Source organism: Chanodichthys erythropterus, chromosome 17 (genome assembly GCF_024489055.1).
Source record: "Chanodichthys erythropterus isolate Z2021 chromosome 17, ASM2448905v1, whole genome shotgun sequence".
In the NCBI taxonomy this organism is placed as follows: Eukaryota; Metazoa; Chordata; class Actinopteri; order Cypriniformes; family Xenocyprididae; genus Chanodichthys; species Chanodichthys erythropterus.
Window position 1 is genome coordinate 3401530 of NC_090237.1, and position 22471 is coordinate 3424000.

The 22471-nt window shown below is 37.4% G+C and overlaps 1 protein-coding gene across 2 annotated transcripts in view; it reads left to right on the forward strand.

The window, feature by feature from the left end:
* Positions 1 to 22471, forward strand: part of gria4a (glutamate receptor, ionotropic, AMPA 4a) — a 106422-nt gene that overhangs the window by 65446 nt on the left and 18505 nt on the right. For both annotated transcript variants that reach the window (XM_067365003.1, XM_067365002.1), the window contains exons 11-12: positions 4491 to 4864; positions 17175 to 17373. In XM_067365003.1, the coding sequence (XP_067221104.1) occupies positions 4491 to 4864; positions 17175 to 17373 (573 nt within the window). The remainder of the gene's footprint in view (positions 1 to 4490; positions 4865 to 17174; positions 17374 to 22471) is intronic.

Genomic DNA, 22471 nt, shown 5'->3' on the forward strand with positions numbered 1-22471 from the left:
TCTCTGGCTGCACTCAAAAACAAACATACAGTATAAACCGTAGAATGATTCACAGACAAATAACTTTCATGAGCTGGTTCTCTCAGTAGCTGTTTCCATCCACCTATTTTTATGTGCATTGTGGGATATTGCATAAAAAATAAATAAAAATAAACACGCTGGATGGAAACGCTAAGATGCACATAAATTAAAAAAAAAAAAAAAAACACCTTCTGCATAAACTATGAAGGAAACACTTTTACTAAATGAATCCCTCGATGCGCAACAAAACTAAACTTTGCCTCAACCGAGGATTTGATTGGATAACTGGATCATCAGAATGATTTGGTTTAATTCCCTCCTGAAGCATCTCATACGATTGCGTTCCCAAACACCAGCCTCCGAACGCAAGATCACATGACAGCGTTTTCTGTGTTTTGTCTGCTGCTCTGAGACGCCAAATATTTTGCGGCAATTTCCCAGGAAGTGACGATTTGTTCTCGTGAACACATGGGATAGGAACTTTGCTTTATTTGCAAATGTTATTTTATGTTTTATTCCAATTTCATGCACAAGTTAAATCCACAACATAGCTAAGGAATCAGTAAATTTACACTAATTTAATTAATTATTACATTTTTTTTATTTTTCTATTAACATATTTTATGTATTTAAATAATGTCAATATAAAAATAAATGATACTGTAAAACAATATTTTATTTATATTTTAATATATACATTTATAGTGTAGACTTTACATTAATTTAAGGCCTGGGAATATATATATATATATATATATATACAGAAAGTATTAACTAAAAATATTGAAAATGTTAATATAAAATATTAAAAGAAATATTTTTATATGATATTAAGTTTATTTTATATAGTAATATACCATACATTTATATATAATAAAAAAAATAATATAATATTTACAAAAAATAGTAATAGTATTAGTGTTGTTAACACTACGAAAAATGTTACACAAAACAGTAGTTTTGTTCAATTTATAATTGGGACTGATTTTTGCACAAAAAAGAAGGAAAATCTGGTAGACAGTCTTGCAATACTGAACATTTTCAAGTCATTTTTCTTTTTTTCTGCTTTGCACGACATCTTGTGATTTATCTAAAAGCTGGTGGGTTTGGTTCAAGGCTTAAAACTCCTCATTTTTTTGCAACGCAGCTGGAGAAAATAAATGGTAAATACATTTTCAGAACCAAGGCTGCTGAGAAAGCACACACACACACACACACACTCTCTCTCTCTCTTATTCAGTGGATGTCACACACAACCGAGTCAAGCTTTACAGGGCATGCAAATACAGAAATTACTCACATGAAATTACATAAGCCAAATCTGGTCCTCAGCTCCAGCTTGTGAAATTGCAGAAAATGTTAATTATGAGCTTTGGGATTCTTAAGGGATTGTTAGAAGAAAAAAAAATACAGTAAAGCATTTTTGAATAAAAACCTGCTCAGTATCGAACCGCCTGTGTCTCGAGGTGCAGACGTGCTTCATAGATTCTGAATCCGACCTCTCTCTTGCTGTAACACAGGATCGCTCTCGCTATTGCTGGAGGCCTCTAATTAAATCTAGCAGCGAAACGACTTCTTGTATTCCTACAGGCACCAGGAGGGCCAAAAGATTCCCTACTTCCTCTGTGACCTTTCACTGGTATTAAACCACTGAGGCAGTGTAAACATTACTGTACGCAAGTCCCTCAGATGCCCAAGAGCCTCCAGTCATTGATAAAACCATCTCCATTCACAACTGCTTGAATCCTGGCCTTTTAAAAACTTGCAATATGCTTCACTGCTGTAAATGTGATATAAAAGAGAAGTGCATTGGTCCATTTTTTTACAGAAGGTATTTTATCATCTAGACCCCTTAAAAAAGTCAAGATGGTGGAAAGTAATGGGTTGTAAAGACCGTGTTTGGACACACTGACACCACAGTACAGCTACTGTTGAACGTGTTTTTCGTGTGAAATTGCCCCACTGAAAGCACTTTATGCTTAACAACCCATCTCTTTCTGCTTTAGAGCTGATATAACCAGATCTTCACTACAATACATGATTCTTATATGATATGTCAGACAGAAACGTTTCTCTTTAGATCAGTGGGTGTTTCGGGATCAGTGGGAAAATTGCTGCCTTCATTTCTCAACAATATCAAAACATTTTTTTAAAAATGTTGTATTCTACAGTTTTAAAGCATTTTGTCCTGGGAAAACAAAAATGCCATGTCTCTTATGCCATTTTTTGGGTACTGTACCTTTAAGACTTATACTGTTTAAAAGTCTGGGGTCAGTAAGATTGTTTAAAGAAATTACAATTTTAAATTGATCAAGACATTTATAATGCTACAAAATGTGTAAACAAATGCTGTTCTTTTGAACTTTATTAAGCTGCAAAGGAATAAATTACATTTTTAAATATTTGGAAAAAAAACTGTTCTTTTAAATTGTAATAGTGTTTCACAATGTTACTGTTTTTACTGTATTTTTGAACTCTAGAAAGGTAGTGTATATGAGTACATATATATATATATATATATATATATATATATATATATATATATATATATATATATATATATATATATATATATATATATATATATATATATATATATATACAGTGGGTACGGAAAGTATTCAGTCCCTATTATATTTTTCACTCTTTGTTATATTGCAGCCATTTGCTAAAATCATTTAAATTAATTTTTTCCTCATTAATGTACACACAGCACCCCATATTGACAGAAAAACACAGAATTGTTGACATTTTTGCAGATTTATTAAAAAAGAAAAACTGAAATATCACATGGTCCTAAGTATTCAGACCCTTTGCTCAGTATTTAGTAGAAGCACCCTTTTGATCTAATACAGCCATGAGTCTTTTTGGGAAAGATGCAAGTTTTTCACACCTGGATTTGGGGATCCTCTGCCATTCCTCCTTGCAGATCCTCTCCAGTTCTGTCAGGTTGGATGGTAAACGTTGGTGGACAGCCATTTTTAGGTCTCTCCAGAGATGCTCAATTACGTTTAAGTCAGGGCTCTGGCTGGCCCATTCAAGAACAGTCCCAGAGTTGTTGTGAAGCCACTCCTTCCTTATTTCAGCTGTGTGCTTAGGGTCATTGTCTTGTTGGAAGGTAAACCTTCGGCCCAGTTTGAGGTCCTGAGCACTCTGGAGAAGGTTTTCGTCCAGGATATCCCTGTACTTGGCCGCACTCATCTTTCCCTCGATTGCAACCAGTCGTCCTGTCCCTGCAGCTGAAAAACACCCCCACAGCATGATGCTGCCACCACCATGCTCCACTGTTGGGACTGTATTGGACAGGTGATGAGCAGTGCCTGCTTTTCTCCACACATACCGCTTAGAATTAAGGCCAAAAAGTTCTATCTTGGTCTCATCAGACCAGAGAATCTTATTTCTCACCATCTTGGCAAACTCCATGCAGGCTTTCATGTGTCTTGCACTGAGGAGAGGCTTCCGTCGGGCCACTCTGCCATAAAGCCCCGACTGGTGGAAGGCTGCAGTGATGCTTGACTTTCTACAACTTTCTCCCATCTCCCGACTGCATCTCTGGAGCTCAGCCACAGTGATCTTTGGGTTCTTCTTTACCTCTCTCACCAAGGCTCTTCTCCCCCGATAGCTCAGTTTGGCCGGACGGCCAGCTCTAGGAAGGGTTCTGGTCATCCCAAACGTCTTCCATTTAAGGATTGTACTCTTAGGAATCTTAAGTGCAGCAGAAATGTTTTTGTAACCTTGTCCAGATCTGTGCCTTGCCACAATTCTGTCTCTGAGCTCTTCAGGCAGTTCATTTGACCTCATGATTCTCATTTGCTCTGACATGCACTGTGAGCTGTAAGGTCTTATATAGACAGGTGTGTGGCTTTCCTAATCAAGTCCAATCAGTATAATCAAACACAGCTGGACTCAAATGAAGGTGTGGAACCATCTCAAGGATGATCAGAAGAAATGGACAGCACCTGAGTTAAATATATGAGTGTCACAGCAAAGGGTCTGAATACTGATACCATGTGATATTTCAGTTTTTCTTTTTTAATAAATCTGCAAAAATGTCAACAATTCTGTGTTTTTCTGTCAATATGGGGTGCTGTGTGTACATTAATGAGGAAAAAAATGATCTTGAATGATTTTAGCAAATGGCTGCAATATAACAAAGAGTGAAAAATTTAAGGGGGTCTGAATACTTTCCGTACCCACTGTATATGTATATATATGCAGTGCGTAACACTGCATAGTTTTTACTGTATAAATAAAATAAATAAAATATATCAACAATATATATATATTTGTATTTTTGTATGTTGTTTGATTAACATTACTGACACAGACAGCAGCAGGAATATTAGCAGATATAGCAGAATGCACAGATCCAATACGCGTCCGTTTTCTTTCTCAATTGTTTTTGTTCACAAAAGCCATAAAGCCCAAAGTATAGTTCACAACATCTGAACATTTTCCTTCTCCCACAGAAAGCGGAAATCGCTGTGGCCCCTTTAACAATCACTCTGGTCCGGGAGGAGGTGATCGATTTCTCCAAGCCCTTCATGAGTCTGGGCATCTCCATCATGATCAAGAAGCCGCAGAAGTCCAAACCTGGCGTCTTCTCCTTCCTGGACCCGCTGGCCTACGAGATCTGGATGTGCATCGTGTTCGCCTACATCGGCGTGAGCGTGGTGCTCTTCCTGGTCAGCCGCTTCAGCCCGTATGAGTGGCACACCGAGGAGCCTGAGGAAGGCTCCGACGGTCCGCCCAGCGACCAGCCCCCCAATGAGTTCGGCATCTTCAACAGTCTCTGGTTCTCTCTGGGCGCCTTCATGCAGCAGGGCTGCGACTTCACACCCAGGTAAGAGCATGCGTGTTATATGTCAAAAAAGCATACAAATTTTACTCACATTTTAAATAGTAATTGTAGATGAAATAGGATTTGTCCCCCATATCGTGCAAGCAAACTGCAGCACTAATTAATGAGTCACGTCAGATGTGCTCAGGGTGAGAACTGAAAGAGATCTGGAAAACGTGAAGTGTAGTCAAAAACAGCTTCGAAATCAAGCTCATATTCTTCATGTAGAGCTTTCTGAAGTAGTGGCCCATTAACTGCAATTTTTCACAGAATTTTCAGGCGTTTGCCTAAGTGCTCATAAAACTGTCAAGGGATGGAGTGTGTGATCGTGTCTGTCAGCGAGTGAACGTAACAGCCCCACCGTCTCAGCTGGGTTAATGGCCTCTTCTGCTCTTTGTAAACAGTGAGTAATGTAGATGTTGAGTGATGCTCCTGCTGATACAGTTGAACATAATCAGCTACTAGCAACTAACAGTACAGTGACACGACAAGCACTATTGGTGTGTTGAATGTGGGTAAGTTTCATTAAAAAAGAAATGTTGAACAAAAAGCTGAAAAAAATCAGATCACGTTTTTTCTACAACATGTGCATAAGCAATGCTTTTATCACTTGTTTATGCTCTCTTTTTGCCTGTGTTTTGATCCAGAGATTCTCTATTCTTTCAGAAGTTACGTAATAGCGCCCCCTACCAAAACATGAAAAGCCTTTACATAAAACATGGAAAGCCAGAAAATTCCATCTCTGGTGAGAAAGTGTTGTTTCATAAATGACGGAAAATTCCATCTAAGGTGGGAAAGCATTGTATCATAACGACGGAAAAGCACTGTTTTTCACAAATGACGGAAAATTCCATCATTAGCGGGAAAGTGATGTTTCATACGTGACAGAAAAACATTGTTTCATAAATGATGGAAAATTCCGTCAATGACGGGAAAGCGTTGTTTCATAAATGACGGAAAATTACGTAAATGGCAGGAAAGCGTTGTTTCATAAATGACGGAAAATTACGTCAATGGCAGGAAAGCGTTGTTTCAAAAAAGACGGAAAATTACGTCAATGCCGGGAAAGCATTGTATCATAACGACGGAAAATCGCTGTTGCACAAATGACGGAAAATTCCATCATTAGCAGGAAAGTGATTTCATAAGTGACGGAAAAACATTGTTTCATAAATGACGGAAAATTACCTCAATGGCGGGAAAGCGTTGTTTCATAAATGACGGAAAATTACGTCAATGGCGGGAAAGCATTGTTTTATAAATGACGGAAAATTTCGTCAATGGCGGGAAAGTGTTGTTTGATAAATGACGGAAAATTATGTCAATGCCGGGAAAGCATTGTTTCATAAATGACGGAAAATTACGTAAACAGCGGGAAAGCGTTGTTTGATAAATGACGGAAAATTATGTCAATGCCGGGAAAGCGTTGTTTCATAAATGACGGAAAATTACGTCAACGGCGGGAAAGCGTTGTTTGATAAATGACGGAAAATTATGTCAATGCCGGGAAAGCGTTGTTTCATATATGACGGAAAATTACGTCAACGGCGGGAAAGCGTTGTTTGATAAATGACGGAAAATTATGTCAATGCCGGGAAAGCATTGTTTCATAAATGATGGAAAATTACATCAACGGCGGGAAAGCGTTGTTTGATAAATGACGGAAAATTATGTCAATGCTGGGAAAGCATTGCAGCATAAATGACGGAAAATTTCGTCAATGGCGGGAAAGCGTTGTTTGATAAATGACGGAAAATTATGTCAATGCTGGGAAAGCGTTGTCTGATAAATGATGGAAAATTACATCAATGCCGAGAAGGTGTTGTTTCATAAATGACGGAAAATTATGTCAATGGTGGGAAAGTGTTGTTTGATAAATGACGGAAAATTTACGTCAATGGTGGGAAAGCGTTGTTTGATAAATTACGGAAATTTACGCCAATGCCGGAAAAGCATTGCCTCATAAATGACGGAAAATTCTGTCAATGGCGGGAAAGCGTTGTTTTATAAATGACGGAAAATTATGTCAAAGGCGGGAAAGCGTTGTTTCCTAATTGACGGAAAATTATGTCAAAGGCGGGAAAGTGTTGTTTCATAATTTACGGAAAATTATGTCAATGGTGGGAAAGCGTTCCCTCATAAATGACAAAAAATTCCATCATTGGCAGGACACCGTTCCGTCAATGGCAGGAAAAGCGTGTCTCATGAATGACGGAAAATTCCATCAATATCGGTGAAAGAGTTAAAGGTCAGTCATCTTTTCATGTTTGCCAACACACATAAAAAGCTCCAATAGGCATGATCTTTAGTAATGCACACGGCAGATATTTCCTCGTCTGAAGTGGAAAGCGGATAATTCCTGTGCTTTTGTCTGCGCTGACCTAAGGGCTTCCCAGAAGCCGAGGCACAAAATTAAAGTTGGACTTTACCGTCCGCATCCAGGAAGAAACCGCAGGCTCACCGTCCCCGCTTCCTTCAAGACAAACATTAAACTTTCATCCCTGCAGCTGCATGGCAGAAAAATCACACTTTATTTTTAGAATATTTATAAGAATATAGCATTTTATTATTGATAGCTGGAGAATGCGGCACGATGAAAAATTGATGTCCGGGGTCCGGGGAAGGCGAGGCCACTGAACTGCACAAATTAAAAGTCTGCCCCCCCCCAAAAAAAAAACAGAAACAGAGCAAGAGTGACGAGTGGGTGAAGTTGTGAATGTGATCTCACCGTTGTTCTACTATAACAACACTTTCACACCTTTTCTTATGAAACATTTACGTTGCACTATCATGGCTCGTGTGTGTTGTAACGCAGGACTTGAACTTGTGTCTGGGAGCTCGCAGCATTACCCGTAGCTACAAAAATTACACCGTTCCTGCCAAACGGCGCTGCTTTCAAAGGCTGTTTTCACCTGCAGAGCACACACAGATAACCAGCCTGCTGTCGAGGGTATTTCTGAGAGGTTAATGGTGTCAGAAGCGTTCAGATCCTCAGAAACGTGGCACTGGCATTAGCATTAGCCTGGTCAGCAGCTCTGTGCATTAAAGGACATTACTGATCCACACTTCTACACAGAAACTCTTTTAGTACACTAACACACACACACACACACTCTTTTTATTGGACTCTTTCTTCTTCTTTCTCATACATTACCCATGAAACATACAGAGGGATGGAGCTATTTTTAAACGAATGTACTGTCGATTCCATAATTTAAATGAATGAATAAACTGTGGCACTATAAATGTTAAATTCAACTTGAAATCACTGTTATTAACCCCATTTACCTTCCTTTTTTATTACTATAAGAAAACATCGACAACTCCATCTACAGCATATATGCATTACTTAAAATATAAAAATGCATTGTAAATACTGTTTCATGTTGTCTGAGTCTCACTGAAGCACACACACACATTTTGAAAGTGTAATTTTACACAGATGTCCACAAAACAATCAAGAGAATGTGTCTTTGTGTAAATAGCAGCTGCAGCAAATTGATTCTCCATTATCAAGTCTCACATGGGGTGAGCGAACATGCAAAGACGCAGGACCATTTGTCCTTCAATTTAGTTTGCTCTTGGTTTCTACCTCTCTCTCTCTCTGTCTCTCGCTCATGTTCTCTTCACTGACATCAGGACATTCCATCAATATCTCCCGCTGGAGCTTGAATTAGGCTGTCAGTCAGGCAGACAGAGAGAGAATTGCACACCTCTTCTTGAACAAATGAAATATTTTTGCCTTGGTTTTTAAATTTTTTTTTTTTTTTTTAAACTTATTCATTGTTTAAATAATATTATGAATTAAAACACAGTCAATGAACAATATAATGTGTTTTTAATGCATGGTCCTCTTTAACAATGCGAACATGAATATTTAAGTATTATAATGTCTTCTATAATTATAATAGTTCTGGATGTTGATTGGCCAAAAAAGTATAATATAGTATAAAAATATAATAACGATAGCTATGATGTTAAACTGCAAAAGTTATAATGCAATGTATAATGCAATATAAATATCTCTATAATGCATTACGGACACAAGTGTATTTCTTTCAAATATAATCTGCTGTTCGCTGGTATTGTCTGATGATGTCAGAGAGCTTTTTTTTTTTTGCAATGATGAAATCACTATTATTAACCCTGTTTACCTTCTGTTTCATTACAATAAGAAGATATCAACAACAAAAGAGAACAAAAATACACACACACACAAACACGCATTCGCATACACATACACACATATATTTTAATTATAGTTAACTAAAACTAAAACATTAAAATAAGTTTAATTTTTAATATTTTATTTTATATTTTTTATTTCAAGTAATGGATTTTTTTTTTTTCAACATTATTTAATAATATTTTGCTCAAAATGTATGTATAAAATATGTTTGATTACATTTTTTTACTCAAAACACTGAAAGCAAAATTTATAGTTTATCAGTTTGTTTTGTAAAAAATAAAAAAATTAAGTTGACAGTATATATTTAAATAATAAAATGCATTAAAACACAATCAACTCCCAAAATATAATGTGCTTTTAATGCATTATACTCTTTAAATGCCTGATGGCTTGTGCATGTGTTTATTATAATATTTAATAGTTCTTCTGCATACACTTTTTTAGTACGTATAAACATACAAACTCTATTCGATTATGAAAAATGGCAGGTGGAAATGCGCTGCATGCGTGTGTTCAACGCACTAAATCATCTGCACTTCCAGTCACGTCACCATCAGCTTCTGTTAAGCAGAGAAGGACGAGCGACCACACATTAGCACGAAGGTTACACACCAGTCAGGACGCATCTTACACACACACACACGGATCCATTCTGCTGGGCACGTCTCTCTATCCTTTGTTCGTTTCATATTCTTTTGTTCTTCGTCTCCTCCACTGTTATCAAACTCAGCTTGACTTTCATATCTCTCTGTTACAACACTTCAGTCTTTCATTCTCTGTCTGCCTCAGCAGGATTGATTTTAGAGTAGCGCTTCCTGAATCCACAGCTTGACAACAGAAGAAATCATATTTTATTCGAGTTGTGAATGTGAGCTCGCGGCCTGAACTGAATGTGATGATGAAAAGTTGTCCACTGATCTGGTTGCACAAAACACAAACAGATTCATGAACAAGTGGCGGTAGATTTTGCATACAATATATAATAAAATAAGGCAAGGCGGGGCAAGGCAACATAACATATAATATGAGAAGAAATGATGTGGCCTGGTACTCATGCTTAACATTGTTCCTATTGCTTTTTCCCTTCATCTTTTCTTTTGTTATTGTTGCAAGTGTTGTTCCTATGGTGTCTGTATTAAAAGGCAATCTGTAAATAGAATAATGCCATTATTTTGTAGGTGCCTATTATTTTTAGAAGTATATTTTCTCCTGGTTTGAATTAGAGAGGGAGTAAGGGAAGTGGAATGTTTTATTTCTTACTTTGTTAGGCTGTGGTATAGGGCTGCACAATGTATCGTTTTAGCATCGATATCGCGACGTGCACATCCGTGATAGTCACATCACAGGACGTGCGATGCCTAGTATAGGGATCATTAATCTTTACAGACCAGGCACCACGTTTACACCACAATACACCACGTTGTGTATCATAATGGATCTGCACATTCAGTCTTAAAGTGACAGCGGGCTAATATTCTTGCTGCTTTCTGTGTCATGAATGTTAACAAAATACAAAAAGAAAATCAATAAATTGGGGGCTCGTCCGGGATTTCTCACACCCCAAGTGAGAATCATACTCCTAGAAACCCTTTTTTTTTATTTAAAAAGTTGTTATTTTTTATTCACAGTCATTTATTTAAATAATATAATGCATTAAATCACACAGTCATTACCCAATTTGTTGCATAATACTCTTTAACAATGTAAACATGCATATTTAGGTATTGTAAGGTCTGCTAACAATGAAACTAATAGTTCTAGATGTTGATTAGACAATGCAGCATTTTATCCATATTAATTTAAATAAACTATCATAACAACTAATGATGCAGTACAGACTAAATGTAATAACTTTTGTGGAAATTTTATTTAAAAGAAACATTTTTAGTGATAATGGCAGCAGTAATTCATCAATTAATGGAGATAACGGGGCATATTTATGCCTAAATGTAATTATATAATTATGTATTTAAATTGCATGTAAAATTTCCATGTATTTGGATTATGGTTTTAACAACAAACAAACTAATAAACTTAATGTGATGCATTTTTGTCAGTCATACATAAATGAAGAATTCTGCACTCAAATCATGGCATAGTATATTGCCTATTTGCATCTATTTATTTTTATTTAAATCATCATATTTTCAAAATTCATTCATTTAAATTGCTTAGAATCTGCATGAATCTGTTCACTTAAATGTATTCACGTAAAAACTATGAGCATGCATGGTTAAAATATGGATAGCTATGAGCAACAAGCCATATTCAATTAGTTAAAATATGTGAGATAGAAAGAACTTTGATTATTGATGATAAATACATAATTGTGCATTCAAAAAATATTCAGACTGACAAGAATGCATCACATTAAATTCATTAATTTATGATAAAACTGTGTAATTCAAATGCATGGAAATTTTATATGCAACTCAAATATATAAATCGTAAATTCAGGCCTAAATATTTTTCAAGTGTTATGGCGCACTTTCTGAATATTAACAAGCCGATTCAGGAACATTCCCAGTGTGCCGGATCACACTAGTCTGCTCAACCACCTAGTGCTCAGAACTGCGGCCCAATAAATCTATCCTGCACCTTCACCTGATTTGCATAAATTCCTTCAGTGATACTAAAACAACGCAAACTATACATCATCGCCATGGTGATGGCACACGCTCAGCAGCGCTGGAGATGCTCATAAATAAACACAATCACACACAGGCATCAAAAGGACTGTATTATCACCTCATTCAGCAGCCTCTCAACCCATCCTAAGAGAGAGAGAGGGGAGGCAGTCTAGAGATTTGTCCTTTAAAGGCGTGATTTTGCTCTCTCATCAGTACAGGTATTCTCTGAGGACATGACACTCTAGATAGGGTCAATGTCTTGCTCTTGCTCTCGCTCTACTCCCCCCAATCTCTCTCTGTCTCTGCTGTGCTGGAACTGTCTCCATTTAAAATTCATTTTTTGAGCAGAGCAATGACAATACGAGCTACACACAACACAAACATATGCCTTGAATACACATGGCATGCTGAGCTGGGCTATAAATTGAAATCATGACTAGACAGCTCCAGTGTTAAAGTTGATCCAAAGGGCAGTAGAAAGTCAGAGAAAATGAAGCCAGATGATATCAGAAGTTAAAGCAAACATTATGACATCCATCGCTGGCAGTTACATTTTCAGTACTGAATATTCTATCAGTGTAAAGATGCATTCAAACCAACAATGACTGTCACATTTACATCTGTGTGCCTGTATACAGTAAGCATCATCAAGGTGTAAACTGAATTTGGACTTAAAGGTGCAGTATGTAATATTGGCAGCTAGTGGTTGAAATGGGTACTGCAGCCCAGATTCAAAATATTAGAGAGAGTTGTTACACTCGCTGGGATTGCCAGATTGAGGACACGCAAAAGGAGCAAGCGCAGTTGAGTCTTTACAATGAAAGGAGACTTGATGAGTTGATTTATCCACATTTTAATATGCTCTCATCTATAGAGATTTTTAGATGCAGAGGATTTTTAGGTCGAGTAGAATCTGCCATCTCTGACCTAGATCGTTTGCTGGTTTCCATGGCTGCAATACTTTGTGTTTTCCACCAACTGGCAACCCGGGGTGTCGAAACACTATTGGGTAAACTGGCAGTGGGCGGGATCACACAGACCAAAACAAAAACAGACATTCTGACACCACCTTCTGTATTCAAGTTACGAAGAAAGTGTAAACTTCCATCGCGTCAGTTAAACTTTTTCCGTAAGTTGAATAGGGAAGGCGTAGGGCGTAGAGTAAGCTTTTTGAACTGCGAAAGTTTTACACTCTTTGTAAGTTGAATACAGAAGGCGTTCTGGCGGAAGCTAGATATTTTGCTTCATAACTTGTTAAATATGTTGGGTTTTTTTACACAAATGCATCGCTTTGCTTCAGAAGGCTTTTATTAACCCCCCCCCCCCCCCCCCAAGTATTCAAAGCCATCAGTTACAACCCCCCCAATACAATACAACCATACCAATTCAACCCCCCCAAAGTTGAAACCAAATCTACGCTCTTGAACTATCCCTTTAAGTCAAACGTGTCCTAAATTTATAAAAGTGTTAGCCTATAAGTAGTAGTATATAGTCATTGTTCACTTTTCCAGTAACCTACTGTTTATTGTCTTCTTCTGCATCAAGTATTACGTAATCACGCATAATAAGGAAAACCGCTTACCTGTGTGACACATGCGCAGATGCGGTGACGCTCCTGGAGATAAAAGCAGCGGTCCGATGAGCCTTTAAAATGAACATCTGAAACATTTCAAGGCTCATCTTGACAGGGTCTGTGTCCGCTGATGGAAACAACGGTTGATCCTCTGGGAATGATTATAAAGAGAAGTTGTATCTTAGCATTTCCTTACAGTTTACATCACATTTTTGTCTTCACTGAAAACTGGTAAATCACAAATCCATGATATAATTCTCATCTGGCATGAACCCACATCCATAGCATTTAAAATGTGGCTTATAGAACTCAAAAATATTGTATTGTTAGAATGCGAGAATTAATAAAGCCAAACCAAACACACTTAAGGCATGGGCAGAATTTATTAGGAAAACATCCCATATAATATCTCATTAGAGCAGCTGTGCTGTTCGCTCTATAAGTGCAGGAAGAAGGAGCAGTTGGAAACTTAGATCCGTGCTGGTGTTATCTACTTAAAAAAATCTGGTTAAATATCTTGTCCTTTTAACAGTTAAGGGGTTTTCCCATGACTGACAGCACTAGTCAAAGCATTTGGCAGTTGCGTCTTGTTTCATGTTCACAATTCAGTCTTTTCAATATAAAAGTCTTCGCTACTGACTAACATACTCAAAAAGACAGTCTTTGCCGCCATCTAATGGTGTAATAATGTAACTTCTGTTGCTGTTCATGGTCAGGGACTATTTTTTCCGGTGGAAGAAAGGCTTTTGGTAAAAGTTTACTCCATGAAAGTTGCATTGATACATATTTTAGGCTGTAATATTTGTATTGTGTGGTAACCATTTTATAAAAGCAATAAGGTACTCGAGGCTAGTGCTGTATCGTGAATAAGTCACGGCTACAACACCCTTCAGCCGTGACTTATTCACGACACAGCACAGCCTCGAGTACCTTATTGCTTACTTAACACATTATGTATGTGAAAAGGCAGAGCTTTATACAAATAAAAAACTAAATTGACTTTTAAATAATAGCATATACAGTGTTCAGCGTCAATGAGTACACCCCCTTTGAAAAGTAACATTTTAAATAATATCTCATTGAACACAAACACAATTTCCAAAATGTTGACAAGTTTAATATAACATCTGTTTAACTTATAACATGAAAGTAAGGTTAATAATATAACTTAGATTACACATTTTTCAGTTTTACTCAAATTAGTGTGATGCAAAAATGAGTACACCCCACAACAAAAACTACATCATCTAGTAGTACTTTGTATGGCCTCCATGATTTTTAATGACAGCACCAAGTCTTTTAGGCATGAAATGAACAAGTTGGCGACATTTTGCAACATCTATCTTTTTCCGTTCTTCAAGAATGAGCTCTTTTAGAGACTGGATGCTGGATGGAGAGTGATGCTCAACTCGTCTCTTCAGAATTCCCCATAGGTGTTCGATTGGGTTCAGATCAGGAGCCACTGAATCACTTTCACCAGAAAATCCAACAGTGGCCTTAGATGTGTGTTTAGGATCATTGTCATTTTGGAAAAGCACACGACGACCAAAGGCACTGAGTGATGGTAGCATCTTCTCTTTCAGTATAGAGCAGTACATCTGTGAATTCATGATGCCATCAATGAAATTCAGCTTCCCTACACCAGCAGCACTCATGCAGCCCCACATATGGACACTGACACCACCATGTTTCACTGTAGGCACCATGCGGTTTTCTCACCTTTGTATTCCTCACCTTTGTGACGCCATACAGTTTTGAAGCCATCAGTTCCAAAAACATTTATATTGGTCTCATCACTCCAGAGTATAGAGTCTCAGTAGTCTTCATCTTTGTCAGCATGGGTCCTGGCAAACTTTAGGCGGGCTTTTTTGTGCCTGGGCTTTAGGAGAGGCTTCTTTCGTGGACGGCACCCATGATGCCATTCCTCTGCAGTGTACGCCGTATTGTGTCACGGGAAATAGTCTCTCCAGTTTGGCTTTCTACTTCTTTAGATAACTGCAGTGAACTTGCATGCTGATTTTCTCCAACCCTTCTCATCAGAAGACGCTCCTGCCGAGCTGTTAACTTCCATGGACGACCTGGACGTCTCTGTAAGATGGTTGCAGTTCCATATTTTTAAAATGTTTGTACCACTTTTGCTACAGTATTCTGACTGAAAAGTAAAGCTTTGCTGATCTTCTTGTAGCCTTCACCTTTTTTGGTGTAAAGAAATGATTTTCTTTCTCAGGTCTTGTGACATTTCTCTTCCATGTGGTGCCATTGCTGACAGTAACAAATTGGGTTTTAACACCCTTTTACAGTCAACTGTCTGCTGGAAACCTGTGTAATGAATAATAGACTCACCTGTGGTTGAATTCTTGTTAAATTAGACTTTTGTAGTCTAAAATTTAGCTTTGCTCCTGAGACTTTCAGTCTCATTTTTGCATCACCCTAATTTGAGTGAAACTGAAAAAAAAAAAAAAAAATGTTCTCTAAGTTATATTATTAACCTTACTTTCATGTTATAAGTTAAACAGATGTTATATTAAACTTATTCTTGTCAACATTTTGGAAATTGTTTTTGTGTTCATTGAGATATTGTTTAAAATGTTACTTTTCAAAGGCGGTGTACTCATTTACACTGAGTACTGTATATAATGTGTAAACAGACATCAATAAATTCTTCCTGCATGGTTAATTTCAATACAGAAAACAGCTGACAGAGTTGATGTTTGCTTGTTTATTTATTTATAGTCTCATTTTCCATTTTATTTATTTTTAAGATTTTTGTTGCGATGTGAGGTATAGTGTTAGAGATGGTTTTGTTTTCTATTGAGAGGAACAATGAGAAATGGCTTAGTTTGGCTTGACAATTCTATAGACATTTTAAGAGTTTATTATCATCACAGCTCCTGTGAAGGAAGCGTTTCGTTCCCTGCAGCGCACTGCCATATAAAATGCATTTCCTTGGTATTTTAGGGTAATTAAATTTTACCACGGCTTTTGAACGTATCTGCGTGTTCTGCCATTCTTATTGATGAACCCAGGTCAGTGTAGCTTGTGCTGTGTTCAGTACATTAGTCTGAAGTGAGAGAATGACGCATTTTTAATGAGATCTTGGATTCTTTTTGAAGAATGTAATTTCTTCTGGATTTACTGCAGGTCTCACAGGCACACTGCCGCAGTCTTATAAGCTTATAATGAGTGTTCTGTCACTTCTTGAAATAGTGTAAAGTCATTTCTAAAGTAATGTAATCTTGTGAAGTAAGACCAGAGATTGTTTCAAAGTCTATAATAACAAAGAAAAAATGTGCAAAATGAAATCAAACACATATCTCATTTTCAGTTTACTTATTTGTGCACTGAAAAACATGGTGTAGATTTACTTTGAAACTATTTTCACTCAGAAATTGCTGGAATGACTGAAATGGTATTTTCTTGTAAAACATACTCCAATAAACTTAATAAATCTTTTTTACAGTGTACAAAATGCATCTTTAAAGAGGGAAATAATAGAAGCTTATTGAGCTTAATTGTTTCCAAACAAGGCCTGTATATTGCAGAGTTGCAAAAGCTGTCCTGATGCTGTGTGCATGTATTTTTTTAGGACTGACTGATACGAGAACGCTCTAAATAAATGTTTATTGGTGCAATCATTCTCTGTGCCTGTTCTGAATTGACGATTGTGTGTCAACAAGTGGAAATTGCATATTATGGATGAGATATAATGTGAATATTGTCTTCAGAACAAACAGAGTAATCAGATGAAGGCATGTCAGATTCACAAGCTAAAATTGAACATTATCAAATCCATTTCATTTACTCTACATCTACACTACCAGTCATGTTACAGGCTTATGCTTAGATTCTTGTGTTGTGATTTTAAAAGTGAAGTTGTACATTCTCTGGGCTTCATTTTCTCTGTGTCTGTCTGTGTCTCAGGTCTCTGTCTGGGCGTATAGTTGGAGGAGTTTGGTGGTTCTTCACTCTTATCATCATTTCCTCCTACACGGCAAACCTGGCCGCTTTCCTCACCGTGGAGAGAATGGTGTCGCCAATCGAGAGCGCAGAGGACCTCGCCAAACAGACGGAAATCGCCTACGGGACTCTTGATTCCGGTTCCACCAAAGAGTTCTTTAGGGTGAGAGAACAATATTAAACACTTATTTTTACATCAGCATTTAGATTGATGATTCATTCTAGGGCAGTGTGGTATGACAATATATATATTATATATAGTATATACTGTTAAAGGGGTACTTCACCCCTGGAAAGATGAATGTGTATTTAAAATTGGTCATTTATGTAGTAGAAATGTGAAATTATTTTTTAATTTGGAGCTTTCTAGACTGAGAAAAGGCAGAAAATGTATTTTTGACTAATGTGGATGAAAGACAACAACTCCCAGAATGCACTTGTTTTGCTGCCCTTGCGAGGCCACGCCCAAACCACGACTGTCAGTTACAGGCGGCATTCAGGAAAATTCAAACAAATAAATCGTGAGTTAGTTCATACATTTACAGCGAAAATGGTGCTAAATTGATTTGTACCTGGATGTACACCCAAAACCAGGAAAGGACAAGTAAGTTTCCATCATTTTCCGATTAAGTTAAAGATTTGGATAGATGTAAACAGTGGCTGCGGGCCATCAAACACCCGAAGTTTGGAGATGACACCGTTATAGAAAACCTAAAAAAACGACTACGAACCAAATATCTTTGCAATGAAGAGAACCATTCTGAAGGACACCGCGATACCATCGATATTCACTTTCCCAGAGGACGAACAGCCTGGCCTGATCTATGTCCGTGAAAAAAGGCGGAACTACCTGCTTTTAATGGCTGTAGTTTTAAGCCTCTGGCCAAAAAAGCCTCCGATGACCCAAAATGAAGATTTTTGCGTCATCGGAGGCTTTTTTACAGAATAAAAATGCATAAATCTCTCATCTCGGGCTCATATGAAGGGGGAAAGCACGCTAATTCGAAAATACTAGGGGTATTCTACTAATACAAAGCTTAATGCTAAATCCTGAAGTAACCCTTTAATATAGTATCTTGATGCAGGAGTTAATATAAAGGGCAGTGCATGGTAATGACCACATATTCTATAAATGGGATTTTTTTGGACAGAAATTAATACTTTTATTCAGCAAGGATGCATTAAATTGATTAAAAGTGACAGTAAAGACATTTATAATGTTACAAAAGATTTAATTTAAATAAATGCTGTTCTTTTGAACTTTCTATTCATCAAAGAATTCTGAAAAACAAAATGTTGCGGTTTCCACAAAATTATGTTGATAATACATTCATAATAATCAGAAAAGTTTCTTGAGCAGCAAATCAGAATATTATAATGATTAAACATAAACATAACATAAAACATATGAACATAAAATTGCTTCTTTTTTTTCATTTTTATAAAACAGTGGTTTAGTGAACAAACTGTGTTCGCGTTCAGTTATTCTGATTGCAAATTCCGCCTTGTAAATAGCGAATACGCCATGGCGCGAGCGCAACTGGCTTTTAAAGGGAATGGGAGATGAGATTCTGATTGGGTTATTGCACGTTATGCCCAAAACACACCCATGACGCATTAAGAGAATTGGGACAGCCCTTTCAGACGATGCGCCGGGCGCACCGACCATTTTTTCCATCCATAAACTACCAAAAGTGGATTTGTACACGCCCTAAGCGCACTTGCACTGTACGCTTTAGACCATGCGCTTAGATCGTTAACCCTTTCAGATCTGAAGGCTTTTTTAGATGTTCTTTTTCTGAGCGACATACACAAAAGTAAAGACTTATAACTCCAAAAGTGTAGCAAGGAGAGTCAAAAGGTAGGTATCATTTGATAGAACACTCTTTACATTTTTAGAAAATTAAAAAGGCAATAAGATCAGAGAAAAAAAAATGTTTTGGTGATGTTTTCCTACATGTGAGCTGCACCTGGTTCAAATTTTGTGGTGATAGCATAAAGTATAGTTGAATAAATTGTTATTCACTTTTTTGCAGCCAGATGGCGCCCACGGGTGGTAAACACCGGTTTAGAGGTGCTTCTCAGCACTCCTTAGGAGTTTCAAAATGGTTAGATGCATTAAAAAGATGAGATTCTAAGCTTTAAGATGATGTCAATTTTGTGTTATTCCACGTTGGAAAACGAACATGGATGGGTCCAGGAACACTGGATTCACACTGCATCCCTGAAAGATGAGAGACATGTTTTTAGCCAATTATGTTAAATCATTCCGTGAGTAATATCTTGTGATTAAGGCAAGTATAACGCAATATCAATGTGATTAATATATTATGGGTTCATTTTAGTCGTGACAATCTCAATTTTCTATGATCCGTGCATTTTTCATGAAGTTATGAGCATGTTAAATCTACATACTTGTATTCAGTAAGCGGCTGTGCTGTTTTTGTTGTAAACGCATATTACTCAGACTCATTAGAGGGAGAAAACAATGCAACAGAAGCATATTGGAGGGTTGATGTGAACGTGTAAAGTCTCTGGTTTTGTTTGCAAAAAGAATTTTTGTGCTACCAATATGAGTTCAGTTTTTATTGGCTCTTAAAGAGAGATCAGGTCTTAAAGGGTTAAAATAGGGCCCTAAATGACTTGCCTGAGGTAAATGTAATACATGAGATATTATTCTCAAGCTGTTTTGTTGATGTCTTTCCGAGGTTGAAACACTGGTTGAGAGATTACACTTACATATCTATACATAGATCATCTGTTCTTCTTCTGCGCTTTTTCCTGGTGTGGCGGTTAGTAAACAGTGTTGCATTACCGCACACGCCCCCTTCTGGATTGGAGTGTGGATCACTGCATTCATTGCTGACTGCGTGAAGCGAACCGTGACGTTCGTATTCAACACATGTACTATTAAACTTCTAATATATATATATATATGAATCCAAAACGCGATAAGTGCCATTTTCAAAGAAATTGAGTTTCTGCCAAAATTAGTATTGTATCTGGTCGGTATTGAAAAGTCATTTATTAATTTTGCGCAAAATGCAATATCCGTTGTGTTATTCTGTCATGTTTTCTCCTTTTCTTTGCAAAACGCGACCAACGTCAGTCTCCTTTTTCTCCAAAAGGTGATATATCCGCTCAACCAATCACAGCGCACTGTAAACATTGAAGGCTTTTTAAAAAAGCCGTTTTTAATACCAATGTACTCGGCAAATGTGTTTATTTAACCGTGCGGTGGCACCAGATACTCTTTAATCGGTAATGACAAATAATTTATAACATTAACAAGATGACCCGTTGAATTCATTTTGGGAGCGACGGCTGAATGTATTTTTAGTAAAATTCCTGTATATAAGATAAATATTGGCAAAGTTTAGACTCTGTCATATATGTGAATCATCTTACTTTGTTGTGTATTTTCAATTTGAAAAATAACTTTTATATTGATGGATTAATTGCATTTTGAAGAACAAAAAAAGTGTCATGGATTTATTGCATTTTGGGGGGAAAAAATAATAAGTTTTTATAATAAACTTTTTAAAATCATCAATGTTTTTATAACCAAAAGATGCTATGTGAAAGTTTGAAACAGAAAATAGTGGTTTTCATCTTGCCACTTTCTTGGTAAAAAAAACACCTTTTTACTCAAATTAATCAAAATGGAGTTATTGCGTTTTGTAACCAAACTCTTCATATATACAGACAGACCAGGCTGATATGCACATTAAAGTTCAGTCATCGCAGTAATAGATCAGAAATTAAATCAGACTCCAAAGAGAGCTAAACCTGTGCTCACATTTACATAGAGAAACTGTCTGCCGTCTGGAGAGGAGCTAAAGAAGCAATTTACTCAGAGAGCAAAGACAAAGTGATAGAGGGAGAAAGACGGATCGTTATAGAGAGAGAGACGGGTAATATCTGTGTGAGCCGAATGAATGGTGTATTCATTAATTAACTGAGCAGCGCTGCATGTGTCTCACTCGGTATCTGTCTCCCTGCTGTCATACACAGATGGTGTGATGCTACACATCTACATGGGAAAACATTCATTTTCTCAGTCTCACTGCCATTCGGTTTCCCCCAACCTGTCTCACTCTCTCCGCCATATTTTCTCATTATCTTTGCGGCAATCTATCACACAATCTGCACTAACCTGTCTCACCGTCTTTCTGCCATAAAAAACAGACACCTTATTCTCTTTTCCAACCCGTCTCATGCCTTATGCTCTTTGACCCCGTGCTATTCACAAAACATTGTTTCAAAGCAACACAAGCAATCAAGAAGTGATTTGCTATATATCGCTCTATGTGAGTGTATTGTACTGTATGTATGCGGATAAAGTCAGATAGACTATATCCAAGAATATATAGAGCTGTGCGATTAATAGCCTACAGTTTACATTTTGCGACAGTATAAAGTCTAATCCGTCCCATCACAGTAACTGTGGCAGCCCGTCTCACTGCCTCTGCAGAGCGTCGCTGATATACTGGCGAGAAGCGTTTGATCAGTAACCCAGGGAATAAGTAAATGTCAGCCGTCCCGTTGTGTTTGGACTAACGCGTGAGTTTGTTGTCGGGCGTTTGTGTCTGAGCACAGGTTTGTCGAGGGTGTTGTTTATTCGTGGGCGTGTGTGATGTTTTATTTTGGAGTGTTACGGCACAACAGCGCTTCGCTCCAGACTGGACGTGACAAACATTATTATGGGCTGGCTGTCCGTCACGGTCCACTGCCTTTCTCTCACATACTGGAGCCTGTGTATGAAAGAGGCACAGATGATGGAGTACAAGGCACACTGGGACACCAGCACGTCAAACATGATATCTCACAGGACTAACACACTTTTCAGCCATATTACACCCATCCATCTCAGTAGTGCACACTTTAGAGCTGACTACACAGTGCTAAACAGGAAGTATATACTGCATGTACTGCAACAGTTTTAGTTTGACAACATTTCAGTAACCACAAAATTAATTAATTGTACACTACCGTTCCTACGTTTTTTTGACAGAAACTAAAGGGGTGATTGATTATGATTTGACTTGTTTAGCTTTAGCTAGTGTGCAATGTTGCTGTTTGAGCTTAAACGACATCTGCAAAGTTACGACGCTCAAAGTTCAGTGCAAAGAGAGATAATTTCTTTTACAGAAATTGCTTTTTAAGAACTACAACTAACAGCTGGACTACAATGAGCTTCTTCCGGGGTTGGTGACATCAGAAACCCTAAAATTTACATAAACCCCGCCCCGAGAACACTC